The sequence below is a fragment of the Grus americana genome, chromosome 2 (genome assembly GCF_028858705.1).
Source record: "Grus americana isolate bGruAme1 chromosome 2, bGruAme1.mat, whole genome shotgun sequence".
Lineage (NCBI taxonomy): Eukaryota > Metazoa > Chordata > Aves > Gruiformes > Gruidae > Grus > Grus americana.
The window spans coordinates 153,768,896-153,790,025 of record NC_072853.1 but is presented as its reverse complement, the minus strand read 5'-3'; the positions used below and the strand labels follow the sequence as shown (position 1 = coordinate 153,790,025).

General features: G+C 40.1%; 1 protein-coding gene across 15 annotated transcripts in view; it reads left to right on the top strand.

Moving 5' to 3' along the window:
* The window catches only part of PARD3 (par-3 family cell polarity regulator), a 459,995-nt gene that overhangs the window by 343,736 nt on the left and 95,129 nt on the right, over positions 1 to 21,130 (top strand). For all 15 annotated transcript variants that reach the window (XM_054816599.1, XM_054816601.1, XM_054816589.1 and 12 more), the window contains one exon: positions 13,825 to 14,082. In XM_054816599.1, the coding sequence (XP_054672574.1) occupies positions 13,825 to 14,082 (258 nt within the window). The remainder of the gene's footprint in view (positions 1 to 13,824; positions 14,083 to 21,130) is intronic.

Genomic DNA, 21,130 nt, shown 5'->3' with positions numbered 1-21,130 from the left:
GAACTGTTGAGAAAACCTACCACTTTTGTCTTCTGGTTTTTATTGGTGGCCCTTGCTGGAGAGAGACATCCCTCTAACAGTGGGTTCTGATACCTTCATCTCTCCTTCTTTCATCCTTGCGTTTTTCCTTGGATTTCTTTTTTGTTTGGTTTTTTTTGTTTTGTTTTTTCCCCTGCAGCTGTGTGTTCATTACAAAATAAATCTTCAGCAAATCAAAAACCTTTGCCTGTGTTCTGCCCTTCTTCAGCTAGGGCACGTGTAGTTCTTGACCCCCACCTGGCAAGGCCATGCATGCTGGCCGTGTCTTCAGCCTTGGACTGACTTCCTCTAGCAACCCAAGTGCTCCCCAACCCAAACAGCTTTACTCTTTGTACCTGGGTAGTAGATAACAGAGGAATGAAATAAACATACTTCTTTGTGAAGTTTTCAACAAATTCAGCTGTATCCAGTGTGGTTCACTGCTAGATAATGCTTAAAAGATGAAAGTTGCAATTCTAATGTAATCTCATGATTCAGAGTATGTGATCCCAGCTACGGGTGAATAGTGTTTATGCTTTAATCCGCCTCTAGAGGCACTTCCTCTTAGAAGAAGAGTCTACAGGATATTTTCTCCGTTTGGTTAATACACTGACTTCAGAGCTTTACTAATATTCTATAAATCTCTGGGTTACCATAAAAGTATTTTCATCTTAGTATTGTATTCTTCCTCAACCTCCACTGAAATGGGTGCAAAATCAGGTGCTTAAACACCTGTGTTGCGAGGATCAGTCTTGAGGAGATAAGGAGAAACCATCTGGAAGAGAATTAAAGAGCTGTTCTGGTGGGAGCGCTGCGACAGAGGCTCCAGAAGTGCTGGGAGGTGATGGAGCAGTCAGATGGGGGCTTTTGGAGCCAGGGGCTTCCTTCGCTCTGAAAAAGCAGCCGTACCATTCCAGTCACTGCTGTACTTGGAGGAAGATTAACACACAGCAAAGCAGTACCGCACTTCAGACGTGCATACGTACAGTTCTCATCTGGAAAAGAAACCTGGTTCTTTGCTAGTTCCCCCCTTTCTGTTTTGGAAAACATAACCTTTTGTTCCCTTAGGCTACAAAGGGAATTAAATTTACATAATTCCGCTGTTATTTTTATCCACGTCTGTGCAAATGTCCCCCGTGCTGGCATCGGGCGTGCCGTGGGACCGGCGCCGGCCGGGGCCGCGGGGCCGGGAGGGGGAGCTCCCGCCCCGGCTGTGGCGCGGCCGCCCGCCCCGCTGGGCGCTGCAGGGGGGCTCCGGGCGGGAAACCTCCCCGGGGCTTCGGGCGGCAGAGTGAATCTTACCGCCTTGCTGTCAAGTGGGGGGAAACTCTCTTTATAACGGGGGTTGGGGAGATGCTTTTAGTGGTTGGAGGTCGGAGGCGGTGCTGGGGCAGCTGCCAGAGTACGGCAGAAAGAGTGGGAGAGGTGACCGGGGATCTTGGTCTTGCAGAGCTGCCGTCTGGGGGAGGTGGATCAGTCGTTTGTCTCTGTATTGGCAGATTTGCCGTTACTTTTGAAGATCAATCAATAGGCTGACAACGTTTTGGTGTGAACGTAAACAAGGCTACAATTTCAGCTCACGTAACGATTTTTCCTAAATTTAGAGTGAAACATTCTGTCTGTTCATTAGTAGTTGAAATAACATTGATATTTTTTGCTGAAGGAGTCGGTCATTCCATAAAATGCTTCCTGTATTATATGTTTCCTAAGGGTATAAGGGTCTTTATCTCCATCATATAATAAACTTCTCTTCATCTTTCTCTAGTGCCATTAAAGCCACAAGCCCTTTGTTGTAAAAGTATACTAATGAATAGAAATGTTACAACAAGAACAGAAGTCTTGTGTTTTCCCTTCATCATGCATCATCCATTTTAATTAGACGAAAGGGTGGTGAGTACTGTGACAAGAGTCTGGAATTAAAATCATTAATTGATGTCAAGCTGACGAGAGACTGCTAACATGAATTTACTGACAGCAGGAAAGAAATTAACCTTACTACTTTATTTAGTACATTGGGACTATTTATTATATTTTCCTATGCAAGTTCAGTGTGTTCCATTTATGATGATAGAGAAAGACAAATAATTAATAAAACCTACATAAAGTTTTATTACCTCCTATCAATGAAGTTTACATGAAAACCACATCAATAACTTACAAAAGACGAACCCACCACATCCCTTTAATCGACATAACTCATGAAAACCGTTACAGCAATACTTTTGATATTTTAAATGAATATAATACACTATGCTCTCCAGCCAAGTAGAATTGCAAAAGTGATCTGTTTTAAAACCATGCCTTAGTTTCTTAATGTCAGTGTTGCAAAAAAATGAAACATATTTTCTCCAGCAGTGACATTGATTGGAATAACTGTCTGTTTTGATCGTCATTGGAAGGTCAGCGTAACAAAGATGAGTTTTAATGTTAAGCATCTTTAGTCTTTAGATGAAAGAGTAGAACAGTGTCTTACAGAATGACAGCAGCATCCTATAGATAATTTGTGACCCAAAGGTCATAATAAAAGAATAGAGGGGAGGTCATCCTGTAGTAAAGGCCATCTGGAACTGATAAAGTATCAGATGGAGTAGGGGGCTGAACAGCAGGACACTCTTGGTGTCTTTCCAGATTTCCCAGAGAGACCATAATATTTTTATTGGAAAACCCCAACTTTCTTCCCCTTAAGCAAAATATTTTCATCAAGCAGTTTCATCTTACTTTTTGGAAAAAAAGACAACATACTGTGATAGGGAAAGGATTTTTGTTTCTTACATAGCCTGAGTGTTATCCGCGTCTTGAAAATAACACAAAGGTTCAGCTTTAGTTTTGTTGCTGCTGTATTTTGATGCCACTTAAAAGCTTTCACAAGAACTATTACTTCTAAGTCCATTATTACCGCAAACATTCAGAATGTAAATATTTTCTAAAGTGACTTGTGTAAAATCTTTGCTGATAAAACTTCCACCCCGTTCCCAGCCCAGAAGAGAGGAGAGAAAAAATTCCTCTGTGAATCAGAAAGTGAGAGCAATGTGTTTCTCATTCTCACTTATTTTGAGATGGGGTCTGCTTGTCAAGGGATATTCCAGTTTCACTGAGATTTGTAGCATTGTTTTTGGCAGTGTTTTTTTACATAATGGATGAGGGTGCAGGATGTGAAAACAAATCAATGGCAGTAATTTTTGTAAGAGAACACAGAAATGAAGCATGAGAATATTGAGCTTTGGAAAAACATTTCAGACCAGTTCCACTTCATAAAAATACTGACTTTAGGAGATACGTAAATTAAAGCTTTTGTGGAATAATAGTTGCTGAGGTAGTTTTTTAAACAAAGCTCCTCACATTCTCTAGCTACATATTGTAAATATAGAGATTTTAAGACCTCATGCTAAAAGGGTATTTTCTCTATTATTCCTCTGCAGTGATTCAAGACATTGTACTGGGCAAGGGCTGGCCAAGTCCCTTGCCATATTTTTAAAAATAACATTTACGTGGTCTTTATAATATTCTGAGTTACAAATTTGGTTGAGGTGTCTTGCGGATCATATGAGTTCAGCACTCTGTTAGAAATTCCAGCTCCGATTAAGAGCACTAATACATTGTGTTTCGGGATAAGGTGGCAGCCTGTCCTCCGATGTCCCATAAACTATGACATTACGGTTAGAGTTGCTGTAGCAAATACTTATTTGAGAATTAAAAAAGCTGTACCATAATTACTAACTTACTGAACTTACTGTTGGTGAGTTGAACAGAACTGAAAATCCATCAGATTTTCCAGACTGAACTGCAGGAGTCTAACAGTAAGATAAGGCACTAAAACTTCTCTTTTTTCCTAATTCTTAGATACAGCAGCAAGAATTTGACTAACCAGAAAGACACCTCATAATGTATTCACAACAGGCAGACAGGTCCTTCCTTCACATCACAGCTGGAACTTTTATTTTGTAACCAGGTACTAGAACAAACCTTTCAATGGGTTATAAGAAACCTGGCTCTGTTTCTGGCCCAGCCATAGGTTTCTGCTCTCACTCAGTACTGTGACCCAGCAAGGTTTTAGAAGTGAATCCTGAGAGGTGTTGTGGGTGCTAATTTGGTGTCCTGAGCAAAGATATTGATTTATAAGCTATATTGTGTATTGATGGGGTTTTGGCTTGGTTCTTTTTTGTTGGGTTGGTTTTTTTTTTCCTTCTCTTTCAACTTCAGTGTATGAAATTCACATAATCCTTTGCTTTGTTCTGAGGTTTTTCATGTATTTTTTTGTCACTTCAGACTGTTTCATTTTCCCACTTCAGGATTAGGCTACTTTATACATGGTACTCTAGAAACACAGAATAATGGACCTGCAATAGAGCTAGCGGCAGAATGTTGTACCCACTCTTGTTACCATACCTCGGCTAGAAGAGTGTAGGTGCTGGTTAGGCTCAGCTCAGCCAACTGATGACAGTATTGTAGCTGGGCCTCCAGTTACTGCCTGCAGTTTCTGGGAATGACTGATTTGATACACAATATGATATATGGTACCATTTGATATATGGTATGCCTGTGTCGTTTGTTTCTTGCACGTACGGGAACAGCTGCTCACCTAACTGCAGAATTCCGGTGATACCCACCAGTGCTGCTTTCTGGCATTATTCTCCAATTGGGAAAAAAAAGAAATTTAGGGGGAGAAATGGTCCAAGACAGCCTGCGTGAGAGAGGAAACCAGGGCTCTTAAAATGAGGAGGGATAGAAGCAGGAGCTCTCCCAAGTCGTATTTCAGCAACAGCTGAATCTCATGATTTTCTTCCTTTCTACTTCAGTCCAGCAAAAGAGCTAAATAGGAGATTACAGCTAAATTAATCTAATGATCAGGGATCTGTTGTCAGAGGTGTAAATATCAGCTCTTCTGGCCAGTTTTGTAATGCAAGAGAAAAACTAAATTCCGTTTTGCTTACAGACAGCAATGATGTGCTTTGATGCATCATGGCTCCCAGCAGGATAACTGTCCCAGTTGCCCATCTGGGTGATCCTCCACTGCTGGGGTCACTGACCCTTGGGTCAGACATGAAAATAAGGAAAGAAAATTGCAGTCATGGTAGTGTTTGTTTTGGAGATGGGAGAGCCTATACTGTCTGTGTATCTGATACAATTGGCTTTGGTTGAAACATATCCTTTAAAAAACCACAGCAGACATACCCTCCACTCTGCAATGCTGCAGACTGTTAACTGCAAAGTAGTCTAAAAACTCCATTGCAATGGAAGTAAGGTGGTAATTTACAGATTTTTAAAATCAAAATAAGCAAGGGTTTTCACTTGTTTACTCCAAGATCCAAGAACGCAGGTTTGAGATACTCTGCTGGGGAGATGTATCTTCACTGTGGAAAGACAAAGGATGAATTAAGAAGGTGAGGGGAGAAGGAAAAGTAGGGCTGAAATATGTGAGAGATTCCACCAGGTTAGAGGAGATGATTCTGATGTGTCCTTTAGTTTCATCAATGTCACTTGGCTTCATATTGGTGTTTGCTCTTCACCTCTTTATATAAGTAATATATACTTTCTCTCCTGCATTTTCTTTCATTTCTTTACATCTTCATTTGTATTTTAACTGCCTTCTTTAATAGCCTTCTTTACAAAGTCCTTATGAAAATGAGCATGTTGTTCTCTTCTTAATGTATTAGGGCACTTATAGTAATCACCTTTATTCCCCCCCCCCCCCTTTTTTTTAACTACAGCCCTCCTGGGTTGTAGCTCATTAAAGGTTTTTGAAATTCTCATGCATCTCTTCTGCATGTGGGATTTGAGGAGGGGGGAACTGCAGAGAGACAGTAAGTACTACCGCAGAGTCTAATTGACAGATAGGCTGTGATTGTTGAAGGAGAAAGAAAATTAAGGCTGTCTGATTGTGTAGATGCATTTCTTTAATTTTGAGGTGGTGGACAGCTTTGTTTTTCTTTTTTTTTCTTCTTTCCTTTTTGTATGTAGTCCTTTTTGCTTCTCTGTTATTGTAGAACCAATATGTAGGAAATATATGTATGTAAAATTTCTATGTAGGTGCAGACTTGTAGATCTGGAAGAGAGATGATGTCACTTTGCCAAGATAGGATCTCCTGTGTATGCCATTCCTGGAAGATGTTTGTTTCTTCCTTGTTTTTTTCAGTTTATAATGACATAGACTCTACAACTTCCCGTGGCAATCTTTGCCACTACCTTTTCATTAGAAAATTCCCCTGCCCATAGTATCTAGTCTCAATTATTCTTGCTGCAGTTTAAATACCTAATACTTCCATTAGAGATGGAAAACATTATTCTTGTCCTCCTTATGTATCTGGAGACTGCTGTTGTGTCCCCACTCTGTCTTTTGCTTTTCCCCAACAGCTTGACATTGCTGACTCGTGCGTATCTGTTACCCAGTAGAACTTCCAGATCCACTCCTGAAAAAAACAACTCACAGATTTTCCCCCTACTTTTAATTGGTATGCTTAATTATTCCAACTATGTAAATTACCTTCTAGTTGCTGTTATTGAAGTTAATTCTATTTTTAAAGCCTACTTTATTTTTCAAGAACATTTAAAATGTTAATCCTTTCCTCCAAAGTTCCTTTATTTGAGTTTTCTGCAGATTCAGTAGCATCCTAATTAATAATGAAAAACCTGAGTAAATTCAGAGAGAGATCCACGTAGAAAATGCCTCCATCCATCCATCTAGCCTGACTGTGAATTGCTGGGAGCTACTCTCTAAATACTCTGTAGGAACTGCCTGGTTCAACCCATTGCATCTATCCCGTTGCTGTTTTTCTGAGCCTGGGACGTACTGTTTCTGCTCTGTTCACGAGGCCGTTTATGGTGTTGTAGAAGGAAATCCGACTGACTTGACCACATCTGTTCTTGATAAATCCGTGGTGGCTACTGCTTGTGCCATTATCTTCTCTGTGCTTACCAATAGTTTGTTTCAAAGGGGATTGATGTTAAACTGATGAGTCTGTAATTCTCCTCCTCCTCCAAGGGATGTTTGACTTTTTCTAGTCTTTCAATACTTCAGCTGTCCTCAACAGGTTCTCATGGTTACTGAAAAAGGGCTGAGACTGCCTCAGACAGTTGTGTGTGTCAGATGAAGTTCAACCAGCTTAACCAGTTTCTAGCTACTTCTTTTGCTTTTAGATTGAAGATCTTTTTGTTCTTGGTGGCAGTATCAATTGTGCTGGCCACCTGCTTGCAGTCAACCACTTTAGTGAAGACAGATGCAAAGACAAAAAACCATTAAGCCTTAGGTCTCCTCAGCATCATCTGTCAATATCATTCCCTCACTACTGAGCAGGGGAGCAACCTTTTCTTTGCTCTTCCTTTTACTGCTAATGCAATTACGCAATGATTTATTGTTATCTTTAAAGCTCCCTGCTACTTTTATTTCACATTGTGCCTTAGCCTTTCTGATTTTGCCCCTGTACGCTTGTGCTTATCCATAGCAAACTGACCACATTTTGTATGTGTTTGAGATCAGAGGACAGTCATATTTTAGCCAGTTGGCCACACATGTATGTACACAGGAGATAAGGCAGAACTGTTAGGTTTTTTTATTTTAATAACTTGAAAAAGGTTGGTCTCCAGCCTTCCAATTTAAAGAGTATATTTTTGTAGCAGTTATTTTCTGACTTTTTTTAAATATGCTAAAGTTTTGGATGACATGAGGAAGAGGAGATGTCTGTCTTATTTACAAGCTACTGCTGTTGCTGCCCATGATTATCTGTTGCCCACAGTGATCCTTTAGAGTTATTTTCCCAGAAAAGCAGATGGCTTTGCTGAGAGATGGTTTCAACTGTGATAACTGGCTACCTCTAATCGTGGTAAGAAAAGCTAAGTGTCATAGCTGGTTCAGAGGGAAATCACAATAATGTCTATAATCAAGGTATCCTCATTAGAAGAGTAGTTGTCAGAAAAATTCTGCTTGGATCCAGACAAAGGTCAAAGAAAAATACAGGAGAGGACAAACTCCCATATTGACTTGATTGCCAAAAATTAGAAAAAGGGCCATTAAAGCCCTGAAGGCAATCGAGGAGGGGGGGAGGAGGAACAGCAAGACCTGGCTTAGTGGCTGGCACACGGTGCCTGCAAGGTATTTTTCACTAGCAAAGGAGGAGGGGACAAATTTGACAAGATTTGGCAACTGGCCAACACACCTCCTGACCTCTTCATTAGAAATTATATCTGGCAAAAGTTGGACCGAATGTGTTCATCCCGTCTGACTAACTTAAAGAAGCTGACTGGCTTTATAAACATGTCGTTGTTTTTCTCTGTTTTCAATCCATCACCCTGACGCATGCCAGTCTGATGGCAGAAGGACTGAGAACTGGCAGTGGTGAACGGCTTGTCATTTAGCTTCTGTCCTTACACAATGCCGCTTCCAGCCTTAATAAACATTGTCAGCCATCTCACATATGTGGAACTGCAAGCGTTCAATACTGATTTTGTAAATGAGTGAGCCTCGGTGGAAAAGACGAGGTTGTGGATTATCACTTGGGCAATAGCTGAATCCTGGCAGCAGCAGGAGGATTAATTGAATTGACCAAGCAATTGCACACCAGAAAGAGCAGCCAACTTTGTTTCTGCTCTGAGGGGAGGGCATTGCAACAGCAAATTTAGTGTACTAGCCATGAATATCCTTCGCGTGCTGTGGTCATCAATTAAGATAAGTAGGTGATTTTCTGTAAGGATCTGAATCGCTAATATGAAAAAATCCCACAAAGGGGACTGAAGCTCCCAAGGGATTGGGAATATATATTTATAATTTCACTCCTAACGCTACATGAAATTAGGGTTGATTTCTTTTGCCAACTTTGCTTATTCATTTTTACTCACAACAGCTCTGCAAACACCACAGATTTGAGTTTTCCATTACTGGAAAAAGGTTAAAGTTTAGTTCAGACAGAACTGCTGTAAATGTTTGGTTCAGGGTGGTATTTGGCTCGCAGACTAATATGATTAATTTGTTATCTACATGTGAGCTACGTGGCTAAACACCCTTTGTGGTCAAGGGCATGTGCTCGACTCGGTAAAGCCTGGAGAAGGGTTCAGCTTCACCTTGAAATGGCCACGTTGGTGCTGTTGGGCTGAACCGCTCTCTTAGACCCTATGGACAGCCGCCTTATGCGACTGAATCTTGACCAACTCTTCTGGAAGCCCAAAACCTATGTCAACACCTAAATTGCAGTGTCTAAAATGGTAGTTGCCTTCATCTGAAAGCTGAATCCAGCTCCCAGGGTTCTGAAGAAGGGAACGAGGTGGCAGCTGCTTGCTGGAGGCAGCAGCACATAAGCTTTTCCCTTACTTTTGTGACCACCATTTCACATGCATAGGAGTTGCTATACAATGGGTATGTCTATCATTACTGGATTAGCTTGCAATGAAAAGCTCTTCTAACAATTATAGGAAGTTCTGGAGCTAACAATATTGTCATTTTGAAGCAGTTATCATTAGCTTTTGAATTGAAAGGCACACAAATGCATGAGGATAGTTTATACTTTACTGAACATTATAATTTGAGTCTCAAAAGCACGACAGTACGTTGTTGACATTTTCAGTATTAACACTTCAGCAAGGAGGATTTAGAAACTTCTTGGGATAGCTTTTGTGGTTTTCAAAGTTCAGTTTCATTTAAACACTACAAAATTGATAAGCAGTTTTTTGCAAAATTCTTTGAAGATGAAAAGAGTTATATGAACGCTAAGCATTATTATTCTTGTTAAACCCACACAAAATCCATAGGAAGGCCATAAATCCTCAAAATTAGCTGATCTGAAATTTCTGACGTATGCATTTTTCTTGTGCCATGTCATGAAGGAATACAGTTCAGTGAAGACAGCTTAATACACATATCCACGTTGTGAAACCAAAGCACTGTGGTCAAACGCTGCTCCAGATACCGGACTTCAGTAGCGGGAGCGTTGCTGATTAGGGCTGAAGTACAGAGCAAATTCCAGGTTCTCGTCTGTGCTGCACAGTGTGTTTACAGAATCATTTTAATCTTTCCCACAGTAGCCCGCACTGGCATTTCCCGTATGTGTGCTCAATGCAGTATATGCTAACAAATTAGTTAGGCCATATCAGGAATATACACACACGTACACAGAGAGAGGGGGGTCAACATAAAAGAAAAAAAAGAAAGTCACATTGAATTCAGATTCTTATATAAAAATATATTCAGAGTTTTATCATTGCAAAAGGCATAGTGCAGTACTCAGCTGATAGCTGTTATTCTTTTCAAGAAAATGTCTATGTATTTTTCTCTGGTCATTTGGTTCCTTTAATTTTGGAGACATAATGTTTAAATGCAGTATGTCCTGGAGGAGACAAAACCAAAGCTGTATTTTAAACAGTATTCAAAAATATGTTAAGTAATCAGAATGCCTACACTTTTGTCATGTGAAAGTGATAGGATTTGCACAGTGCTTTAAACTTAAAGAACAGAAAATTAATTAAGAAAAAAATCAGAACCTTTTGGGTGTCAGTATAGTCGGACATCTTATAAGTTTCATTTTAGGGTTAACCTTTGTTAAATGTTACTTCCTGCAAATGATTACTGGGTACTTTGGTTATAATTAACAGTAAGATTTATAATGCATTTAGGCTCTGATTTTTAATACTACGTATGTGTATTAACACATCATATTAGCAATTGTAGAAAATATTCTAAAAATGTTCTTGGTGGATATGAACATAATTATTTGCATAACACTTCAACAATCAGTTCTCTCCCACTTGCACAGCAGTAAGTATCCCGCATTGAACCATGCATGGGAAAATCTTAACGTTCTTGCTGCAAATGCGGCTGTGTCCAAATGTATTAAATAGCTGATAAGCAGATACATGAGAAACGTTGGTTAACATGAAACAGGGGACATTTATGTCTGCACCTGTGGAGAGTGATGTGAAATTCATGGTCAGAAGTTAGAGCAGTTCACGGGCATCTCTCATAGCATTCAGTGTGACACTGAGGCCAATATCACCAGTTACCACCAGGTAATTCTGTTTTATAAGCACTTCAGATCACAATGTGTTCTTCTGGGTGAATTACTCTATGCCACATTATTGCTATACTGTCAGATTTCATACACTGAAATTTTGGCTATCTAAAATACATGGATTTTTTTTTTTCTCAAATTGGTGTCAGCCACTGCTCCGTTATGTGATGATACGTCGTCCATTGAAATGGAAATGTCTTAGGAAATTTCTGATTTCCTTTGCTTCTCCCATTCAGAGGACAAATATCAATAGACAGTGCATTCTTCCACAGGGTAATTAACACAGGACTACAAATTGGAAGTGAAACCTGCAGAAAGAGGAATCAACAACCGCAGGTCATTTTCAGGCCTGCTTTTCCTTCTGCATAGATACCTTCCAAATGATTAAAGTTGTAACATTTCTGAATGACAGCTTTGTAGTCTAGAACAATGTAAAACATATATTTTTATTTAAAAAGTAGGCACGCAAAAACATAGTTTAAATTTGAAATGGGTTTTGCGTTTAAACCTGAGTGCTCCTTCACTGTAAATTAAACAAAAAATAATTCCAGTTTGATGTTGCTGAAATTGTGGAGGAACATGCTGTCAGTTGAATAGTGTTACAGTTTTCATTTCTATTTTTCCCTATTAAAATAAAAAAACAACCAGTAAAGAAAATAATTTTGTATTTCCAAAATTGCAAAATTAAAAAATGTTTAAGTTAAACTTTCTCATATTTCTTCTATTTATTTGCCCTTTTTTTTTTGGTATGGTTGTTTTTCTTTCTGCTGTGACTGAATATGAATGAGAGTTGTGGGGCACAGGTCAGTAGTAGTAGACATAAGAAGAGGAATTATGCTGAGGTATAACTTGGGGCATGTAAATGAATCACTGAACCATCAAAGTAGCTGGCACCAGCTGTCAAAGGGAGTTCAGGCAATCAGTTGTATCCCAAATCAATACCCTTGGTCAATACTTGTAGGATTTGGGGGAAAATAGGTCTGCCTAATCGTGCCACCCTCCTATTCCTTTGTTTTGTTATGGCTATCTTTGTTAGCGTTGGAAGAACAATTTGCATGGGACTCTGTGATGAAGACACTTACATTCAGATGTTCACATCCCAGCTCAGGGATTCTCATGCTTGAAGACAGACACCTTGTGTCATTTGAGTTACCGCAGTCTCTGAGCTGTCGGCCGGGGGCTGGCAGATGTGACAAGGACCTACAGGAGTCCTTCTTGCCCAGCAGCTGGAGGTCCCCACCTGGGGATGTCAGGTGGCCCTAACTGCCTATGTCTGAGAAGCTGAATCAAGGCTGGGTATCCACGCTCCCAAGGAAAACCTAAACAACAGCATCAAAAGTGTCTGCAGGGCGACTCCTTGCACACCGGGACACACCGACTGGCGCGGCAGCTGCGTGACTGGAGTCTGCTGACTTGGGGCTCCCTGGACTGTAAAGGGAGCCTGCACACGTAGCTGGCGTGACCTCAGCTACTGCAGGCGTCTAAATTCTGACGTCTTAAACTGCAGCCTGAATCACACCGTTTGCGTATCCCCTTTTCTTTTTGCAAAGACTAATCTTGATTGTGGCTAAGTTTAAAATTTCCCAAAATGTCAAAGTTACCTAACTTCAAGGCTTTTCTATTTTCAAAAGAGACAAGGCTTGCATTCAAAAGAGACAGAGGCTTTGAGTAGGCTGCTCTTGTTAAAAGTTGGTGAACAAGCTGTCTTTGGAAATGGCACGTAACAAAGGTGCATAGAACTGTAGCCTGAATGGATGGATGCTGTCACACTGTGTAGCCGTGGCTGTATTAGATGAAAAAAGAGCACATTTTACTAATGGAAAGGAGGAGACAGCTGAGTGCTTCATTTTGCAATGATGACAGAGCATTAACTTGGTCTGGGGAGACAACGTTGGGGGGGTTGTGTTTCTTTCGGTTCGCTGTGCGTGTGTGTGTGATACATCAAATTTTCTAAAATGCCAAAGAAACTTTGAAACCCAGATCAAATTTTAGTAATAGCTTTGTGTGCTTTTGAAAATATGACCTGTGCTCAATTTGTGTTTGTCAGATTCCTAAATGTCATCTGTTTCTATCTGTCACTTTTTATCATACCGCTAAACGAGTGCACCTAGATACAAAACCCCGGTGCAGCATCACCTTTCACTTGTAACTTTAACATAAGGCACATGTTGTTACTTTCTGAGAAGAAACTGCCTTATTTTGAGAGCTGCCAGATTCAGTTTGTTTACATTTTAAACAAAACATGCACATTTTAAACGATTCATACAAGAATCTACTTCTGCTGTTTACCGCATGCATGCATACATATATATATGTGTGTCCTGTCCTTATGAAGTTTTTAAATTCTGAAAGAAGTATGATTTTTGTAATGTTGGGCCAAGAAAGTACATTAAAATTCCTCTCTCAAACCAGGCATTAGAACCATTAAATCTGTTAGGTTTTGATGGAGTACAATACGATATGAATGATATCAGACCATTCTCAGACAGGTCAGATAATAGCACAGACATCCTAAGACACATGAAACAACAGGTAAACTCTGTTTACCAGCAGCTATGGCTAGTCATCATTTAACTTAATCATGAAAGAAAAGACAGTGGATGATCAGACTTCTTCCTTAAAGACCAGTGTTGATTGTAGCATTGCTTCGATCTAGGCTTCAATATCCAAGGTAAACCTGAGGCTCCATGACAAACTGAAACTGGAAACACTTCAGTGGTTTTCATTAAGATGGGCTACCTAAAGTGTCTGCTAACTGCTGCTTTCAAATGACTAGGGGGGGAAAAGTAGTTTCAGCCTTTTTTTAATTTTTCAGAATTCAAGCAAAAACTCGAGAATTTCGAGAGAGACAAGCTCGTGAACGTGACTATGCAGAGATACAGGATTTTAACCGGACGTTTGGCTGTGACGCAGACCCAATGTACGCTGGGATTGCTTCCTATGACTCTTCTTCAAATAGCGGCACAATAACGCTGAACACCCGACCACAGAGCCCGAGGGAAGGGCAGACGGTGGAAGCCTTGTACGCCCAAGTGAAGAAACCACGGAATTCAAAGTCTTCACCTGTAGACAGGTAGGCACCAGGCTTCAATCAATTTGCTCTTTCAAAATCCACCCTGGTAGTGCTTTTGTCATGGGAGATGACTGTACATCAATTGGAAAGTCAGAACTGCATTTTTATTAATGGCTCTTTAAAGGCCATTATGTAGAAAAGTATTGAGCTCACACAAATCAAACTGTAACAGAATGGGATGTGAAAGTTATTTTCTGAAGAGCTGCTGCTTTTCTTCTTATTCTTCAGGTGGTTTGGAATTTTAGAGTCACTGTTTGGTATAATTCAAATTACATTCAAAGCTGTAACACCATCTGGTTTATTTATCAGAGCTCTAACTGATGTGGTTGTGGAATACAACATTTCCAACTTATTCATGGCAGTTACAAAATCTCTGGAAAGTTCTTACTGTTTAAAGCAAAAGTGGGTTAAAGCTTACCTGGATTCTAGTCCTACCATAGTCCTGAACTTCAATCTAACAGGTGGAGCTTTTTGATTAAATGTAGACCCAAGTGAGTAAACTTCAAGCTTGACTCACGAGTTACTTTAGCTTCTTGGGCTGTAGCTTATGATTTATACTCTTCCTGTGGTTACATTATCTGAACTAAATCATGCTTGGTTTTATGCTGAAATTGGGCAAAATTCCTGTTTGTGTTGATGGAGTTTTGAGTTCATTTGAAAACCTGAAGCTAAAACAGGCATGTAAACTAACATAAAATAGAAATAACCAAAGGCAAAATTCACAGCTTTTTTGTACTTTAACAATGAAAATACATCTGTTTTCTTGGCTTACATCTATGATCCTGTAGTTCTGCATTTTCTCAGCTTTACAAAAACTAACACTAAAATCCTAGTGCAGGAGGTATCGTTAACTCATTCAGAGGTTATTAATTTAGCTCATAGTAAAACCATTCGCTGTTTTGTTTTCTACCCCATTCTTTCCAGAAGAAAAATACTGGACTTGCAGTTAAATCAGCAAAGCGGTGTCTTTGGTTGCAGAGTTTGAGATCTGTATAGCTCTGCATGAGGACTGGCGTTCATCTTGCATATTCTGTTCTAGGTGGTAATGGAGTCATTTGTATTTGGGTTAAGGAAAGTAGCTGTCGTGCAGAGTTCAGCTAATTGTCTAAAACTCTTTTTAATTGGAGGACGGAGATTGGTGAATTTAACCCTCCACTTGATATATTTTGAAAAGTTCCTTTACATAATATTGGTGAAAATATATTCTCTAACATGACAAATAAGAAAATTGGAGCTGCATTGTCGAATGCATAGATTTTTACTAAAATTCAGTAGCGCAACTGCCTTTTTATTTTCTCAATTGCACTGTTCTCTTGTATTGCACTGTGTAAAAGGTCTACTTTTCGTATTAAATAAACATATTTTATATATTGTGGATATGTACATTATTTCAGTGAAGGGAGCAAAATAATTTTAAAGGACGACAGCTTCATCCGTGCCCTTGAAATTTTATTTTCCTTAGCCTTATATTGACTGGCGCTGGTATGCCCAGGTGCCTGACATTTCAGCGCTTTTGTGCCTTTGGAAATCAAGATAGCTTGGTTGGATAAGGCTGCCACGCGGTGACTCTCACGGCTGTTTTTGTTAGACCAAAGGCAGTGTTTCATGGTGGAGTTGAATGGCATCAATGTCACATCAACAACAAAAAAAAAGTTCTTTGATGCAAACCTGGCACGGCGAAATATAAGACCTGCGTGACCTAGCTAACTCTGTGTGATTGCTGATAAAAGAGCCAGGAGAGAGTGAGTAAAACTGAAGATAACAGAGTTCCGGGGGAATCTGATGTTAATCATAAGGGTAGGACTGAAGAGCAGTGTGGTAGTTTTGCACATTCAGTCTTCTCCTGGAGCACAGAGGGCCCCGTCTCTCACGGCGGGATCACGCTGTGACAAAAGGAAAGACCCAGCACACACAATGGGCTTGAGCAGAGGGAGAAAATGCAAGTTGGGGGCTAGAACTTGGCAGGAAAAGCCACCCCCAGTCCCGTGATAAAGAGGGGACGCTTTTGGCAAGAAACACCTGGAAAGAAATAGGCAATTCAGGTGGAAAAAAGTATATATTTGCTATAAATGTGCTCTGAAGTACCTGTTCAGGGATCTGAGGCATGAAGGTGTCTAGTGCATGGGGTTTTCTTTCCTCCCTCCTCACACCTTTATTAACAACCAGACTGTGGAGCTGGTGAATCCCACTCAGCTCTGGGAAACCATTTGGGGAACATTGCAGTTGCACAATTTCAAGCTCAAATTCAGCTCTCCCAGAAGTCAGGTCCATACCTTGGACCCACCGCTGAGAGACTGCATCGCCTGCTTTGGGCATGGAGGAGGTGTAACGGCTATGAGGGAACAGCTTTTAGTCTTCCTCAAGGTGTGTGATGGACATCTGGGAGCTTGACCCGCCCATGCAATGTTCATCAAGAGAGCCTGGATCGCAGCTTAGCTATCTTCCCAAGGCTGCTCTGTGGTTTACAGGCTTTATCTTAGCTGTATTAAGAAAGTATCATCTGAGCATCATTTTAAGAAATAGTTGTGGCCGTGTGGGCCTGAGGTGCTTGGTAACTGTGTTGTCACCCCATCTGTAAGATACCTGCTCCTCACCCCATGTGTATTGCAACTTGTTTCTTGCCATCCCTTTCCAGCAGTGAGACCTTCCCCCTTCACTTGGCATCTCCTGTGATGCCCCTTTCCACATCAAGCATCCAAGTGCCTCTTCACGAGGCTCTTCTCCCAGGAGCTCTCTTCTCTGCAGTCTGATTTATCCTGATAATGCTACAAGAAATTTGAGGTGAAACAGTTTGTTGCAGTTCTGCACCCTTAAAATATTGTTTACATTAGCATTCACCTGCAGTGAGGGTTATTTTCAGCGTGTTTTACCCCTTTGCCCTGCCATCCTTTCCTTTCCTCTGGATGTTTCAGAGGTTACCTAAATAGAAACAGGAGCTTCCAGCCTTTGTGGATGGGAAGGGAAATCACTCGCAGAGCGTTACCCTTGCGCTGAACTGCCAGGAGCTGGTAACGGCCAGGCTGTCTCAAATCTTTTGCACGTTCATATTAAAAGCAGCATTGTTTATATGGGAAATGTTATTTCTATTACAGTTTGATGCTCAGTGCCAAACAAAATTTGACATTTAAGTATGTCCAAAAGGTTATTTAAAAGTCTCTTACAAAGAAGCCTGTAACAAAATGTCCCGTAATAGTTTGCATACCATTGCTGAACACTTATGACAAATTTTTCCTTAACTTGCAAGAGAATTACTGCGCCTGTGTGTGAGGCCTTGTCAGGGTTTGTTTTTCTTTAATATTCCTTTAACTTCTCTCTTATTTTCGTCAACACATGCCACCAACCGATGTAAGTTTAACTGTGTCATGGCATATGAATGCTAACAAAGTGGAGGACAAGTATGTAAACTGCGCATCAGAATAATGGACAATTTTATTTTATTTTCTGCAAGTTTAAGGATATTGTGAGGAGAACTATTACAGTGCTTCACCAAATGATGGTACTGTCAAGTTGTCAGGCAGAGGTCCCCTAAGCTATTTTGCAACTAACTTGAAACCAGTGTTAAAACCAGGCCTGTTTCTTCATTCTCCTTCTTGGATGTGTTTTATATTTCTATGTATCCCAAGCACTGCAGTTACAGACGGGTACTACAAAACAATAAGAAGAAAATGGTTATTCCTTAAGTAGTTTGTCCATGCATTTCTCTAAATTAGAAAGTAGCTTGTATAATGCCAAAATACAGCAAAGGAGAAAGAGATGTTGACTTACTCATTGGAGACTTGCACATCAGCGTGTGTATCTAAGTAAGATTGCTTCACCCATCTTACCAACAATGGCTATAAACACACACACATCCCCCCATAAATAGGAAATTTTACTTAAGAATATCCTTACAGGACTTAAGTCTGCATTAAAGCAGTTCTAAAACAGCTTCATGTTGGGTGAGAGTGAAATCATCATTCATGGATATTGGTGGGGTTTGGGGGGGAGGGTTGTTTGTTTGGTCCATTTTTTTCAGGGGTAGTTATTATCTGTTAAAAATGTAGCTGAAATATGGGACATTCTTTATTTTGGACTTCTTACATTATCCATTCATATGTGTAACTGCTGTGAATCTTGAAACACGTTTTAAATTCCATTTACACTAGACATAGCTAGTGTCTCCAGTAGCACTAAAAAAGCTGTTTTCCAATCTTGATCCTAAAGAAAGCAAGCAGATGATTTTCCTTAACAGGGCAGGAGTTTATTGCTCAGAGGAAATGAAGCTCTAGCAATAGATAAATAAATAAAGTCTGTTGGGAGTGATGGGTGTTCAGTATAGTTGCACATACATCAGCTGCCCTGGCGACATTAGCTCCATCCTATGTATCGATAGCTTACAGAGACAGGCTGCTAGGAAGTTTTGTCACTTACCAACTTTTTATGTTAGGCATTAACAGAGCAAAATCGAGGTGGAATGTGTAATCTATGTTTATTTTACGGTTCAGGAAAGAAGTGTCTCAAGAACTGTGTTCTTGTGGATAAAGCTTTTAGCTTAGCTAAAAAATGTTTCTAGTATGTTTTGCATCGTATAGAGGAGAAGCAGCACTACTGATCAATAGTGTTTTTCATGTAGATGACAATGATGCCATACAATAGGGTTTTATAGCCATCACCTGACATCCATAGCTGAGCAGTATGTAGAAAGACAACTCCTAATGGACGTTTACTGCCTGTCACTGTGTAATCATTTCCCACCAAGAGTGCATTGTCCTGAAATATAATTGAAATAAAATGGGCACTGTGCTGCTGTAAATCTAAATAGCTTGAAAATAGTAGGCTAGACTCCCCTAGCTTGCTGAGGACATTTTAATGGAAACATAAATACCATAATCATATGCTTTTTGCATGCATTTTGCCATTAAAAAGAAAAAATGTTCATTTTAGAAAGAGACCTTTATGAACTGGTTTCTTTTCTATCAGAAGTGAAATCAAGTTATGTCAAAGGAATATTTGGGAACTGAAAATAACCTCACTTGCTTTAACTGTCATCTGTTCGGTGCAAAGAGGCAAGATGCTGTTTTTAACGTCAGGCCACATACTTTGCTTGCTGCTTTTCCAAAAATGAAAGGAGAATGTTTTATTTAGATGTTAACTTTTATTTGCTCAGTAGTATCTTTGTGCTTAAATTGGCATGAGAGTAATGAATCCCAGAAACTGGAAAGAAACACTCCAATATAATATAGGAATATGTAATAAGTGAAATAAGCAGACCCTGTCTTTTTAGTGTGTGTAAAATAACTCCTGGTAATAGCAGAATGGGTCGTGAAAGCTATGAAATACTATATTGCCATGCCTGGATAAATATTTGTTAAAAAAACAAGGCGCTCATGCAGCAATATTAAACTTCTTTATTAGTAGTGTCAGTCACAGGAGTGTTCTTAAGTCTGTGGGATCATTTATGGATAGGAATCCGAGTTTACTGCCAGGTCCACCAGAGATGGAGGCAGGCGTTATTACTCAGGGCGATGCATCCTGTAAGTGCTAGGATAATTCTTGCTTCTTAAATGAAGAGATTTTTTGACAGTTCTGAAAGTTGACTTGAAGAGCACTTTCACAAAGGCCACGACACGGTAAACCATCTAACCAATGACATTTAAAACCTGCAGGCCTGTGCAGAAGGCTAACAACCTAGGTTGAATAAGATTATGAGTAAACAATTCCCTCCTACCTACGTTTACTTCCGTTCACTGATTTGGAAGTGTTTTCCTACGCCTGGATCCCTTGTTCTTCATTGGTTATCATCCTCTACCATCAGAGCCCTCCCGATGACATGCTACCGGGGAAGGTACCACTCACGTGGGTAAATACGCTGTAAATACTCAATTAGGTTGCAAGCAGGGACCTGTTTGTTATCCAAGCTCCCTAAATAACTGATAATGTTTCAAAAATTAATAGTAATGGGTTTTAAATCCTTATCTTCCAGTGAGCGTCACCCTTTTGTGGCATAACAAAGCTTCATTCCTATGAGAATCTGGCTTCTGGAAAAACCTCCTTGGCCTAAAAAATGGCGCATATGCCATTATGGGATAATCAAACAGACTCTCCAAGACAACTCAGTGGAGAACAGTGGGTTAATGAACTATTTGCAGTTCTCTAACGTGTAAAACTGAAAATAATACTTGGAAGTCATTGTGGTATTTTTCCTCCGCCGCCTGTGATAACCCAGAGAAGGATTAGTTAGAGCCTCTGTGAGACTCTTCATGGGGTTTAATTTCACTTTAGTGCTAACACATTGGGGTTTTTTGTTCCTCTACCCTTCATCCTATAAGCCAGTAATCCTTGCCCCCAGGACTGCCTAAAAAATAGCTCGGTCTCATAGACCCGTGTATTTAGAACCCAATAGACACTATTAGCATTGGCATTTTTTTATCTTAGGTTGGTTGTTTTCTTTTGTTCTTCCATCTTGATAGAATATAAGACAAGTTTTAATATAAATTCATGAGGATTTATGTAGGCTCCCTATTGTGAAAGTATGCAATTGCACTCCCTGTTTGGGTTACCACTTTGGTGGAATAAATGGCAGACTTACAGTGAACTCTATTCAGGTCTCCTATTTTAATTACTTGAAAGTCCTGGTTTCTTTCTGAATAGATACCAAGCACTGATACTGTTGTGAGAACCACGTCTTTCTCCATTTACCACAGCCGCAGCCTCACTTAAACCCTGGTGGTTTTGCTTCCTCTCTCCTCCAGTCGGCTTGCCGTGTAATCTGAAGCGTGACAACTATTTGTTTGTTTTTACAAAAGCAGCCCGAGTTAGTACCCCTACAAATGGTTGCAGTGGGAAAACACACGGAAAGATAAGAGAGAGGTGAACTTCCCGCTCCAGGTTACAAGGCGAGGGGTGAAGTGGGGCCCACCCAAACGTGCGCTTAGTGCTCCCGTTCTGAGCGATTGCTAACGAGCTCCCTTTGATGGAAATTAGGAGTATCCGTTTAGGTTTGTGATTTTCAATTCTTTAAGTGTAGTTACTGCTTATGATGAGAGGCTATACATATAAATCGTAGATC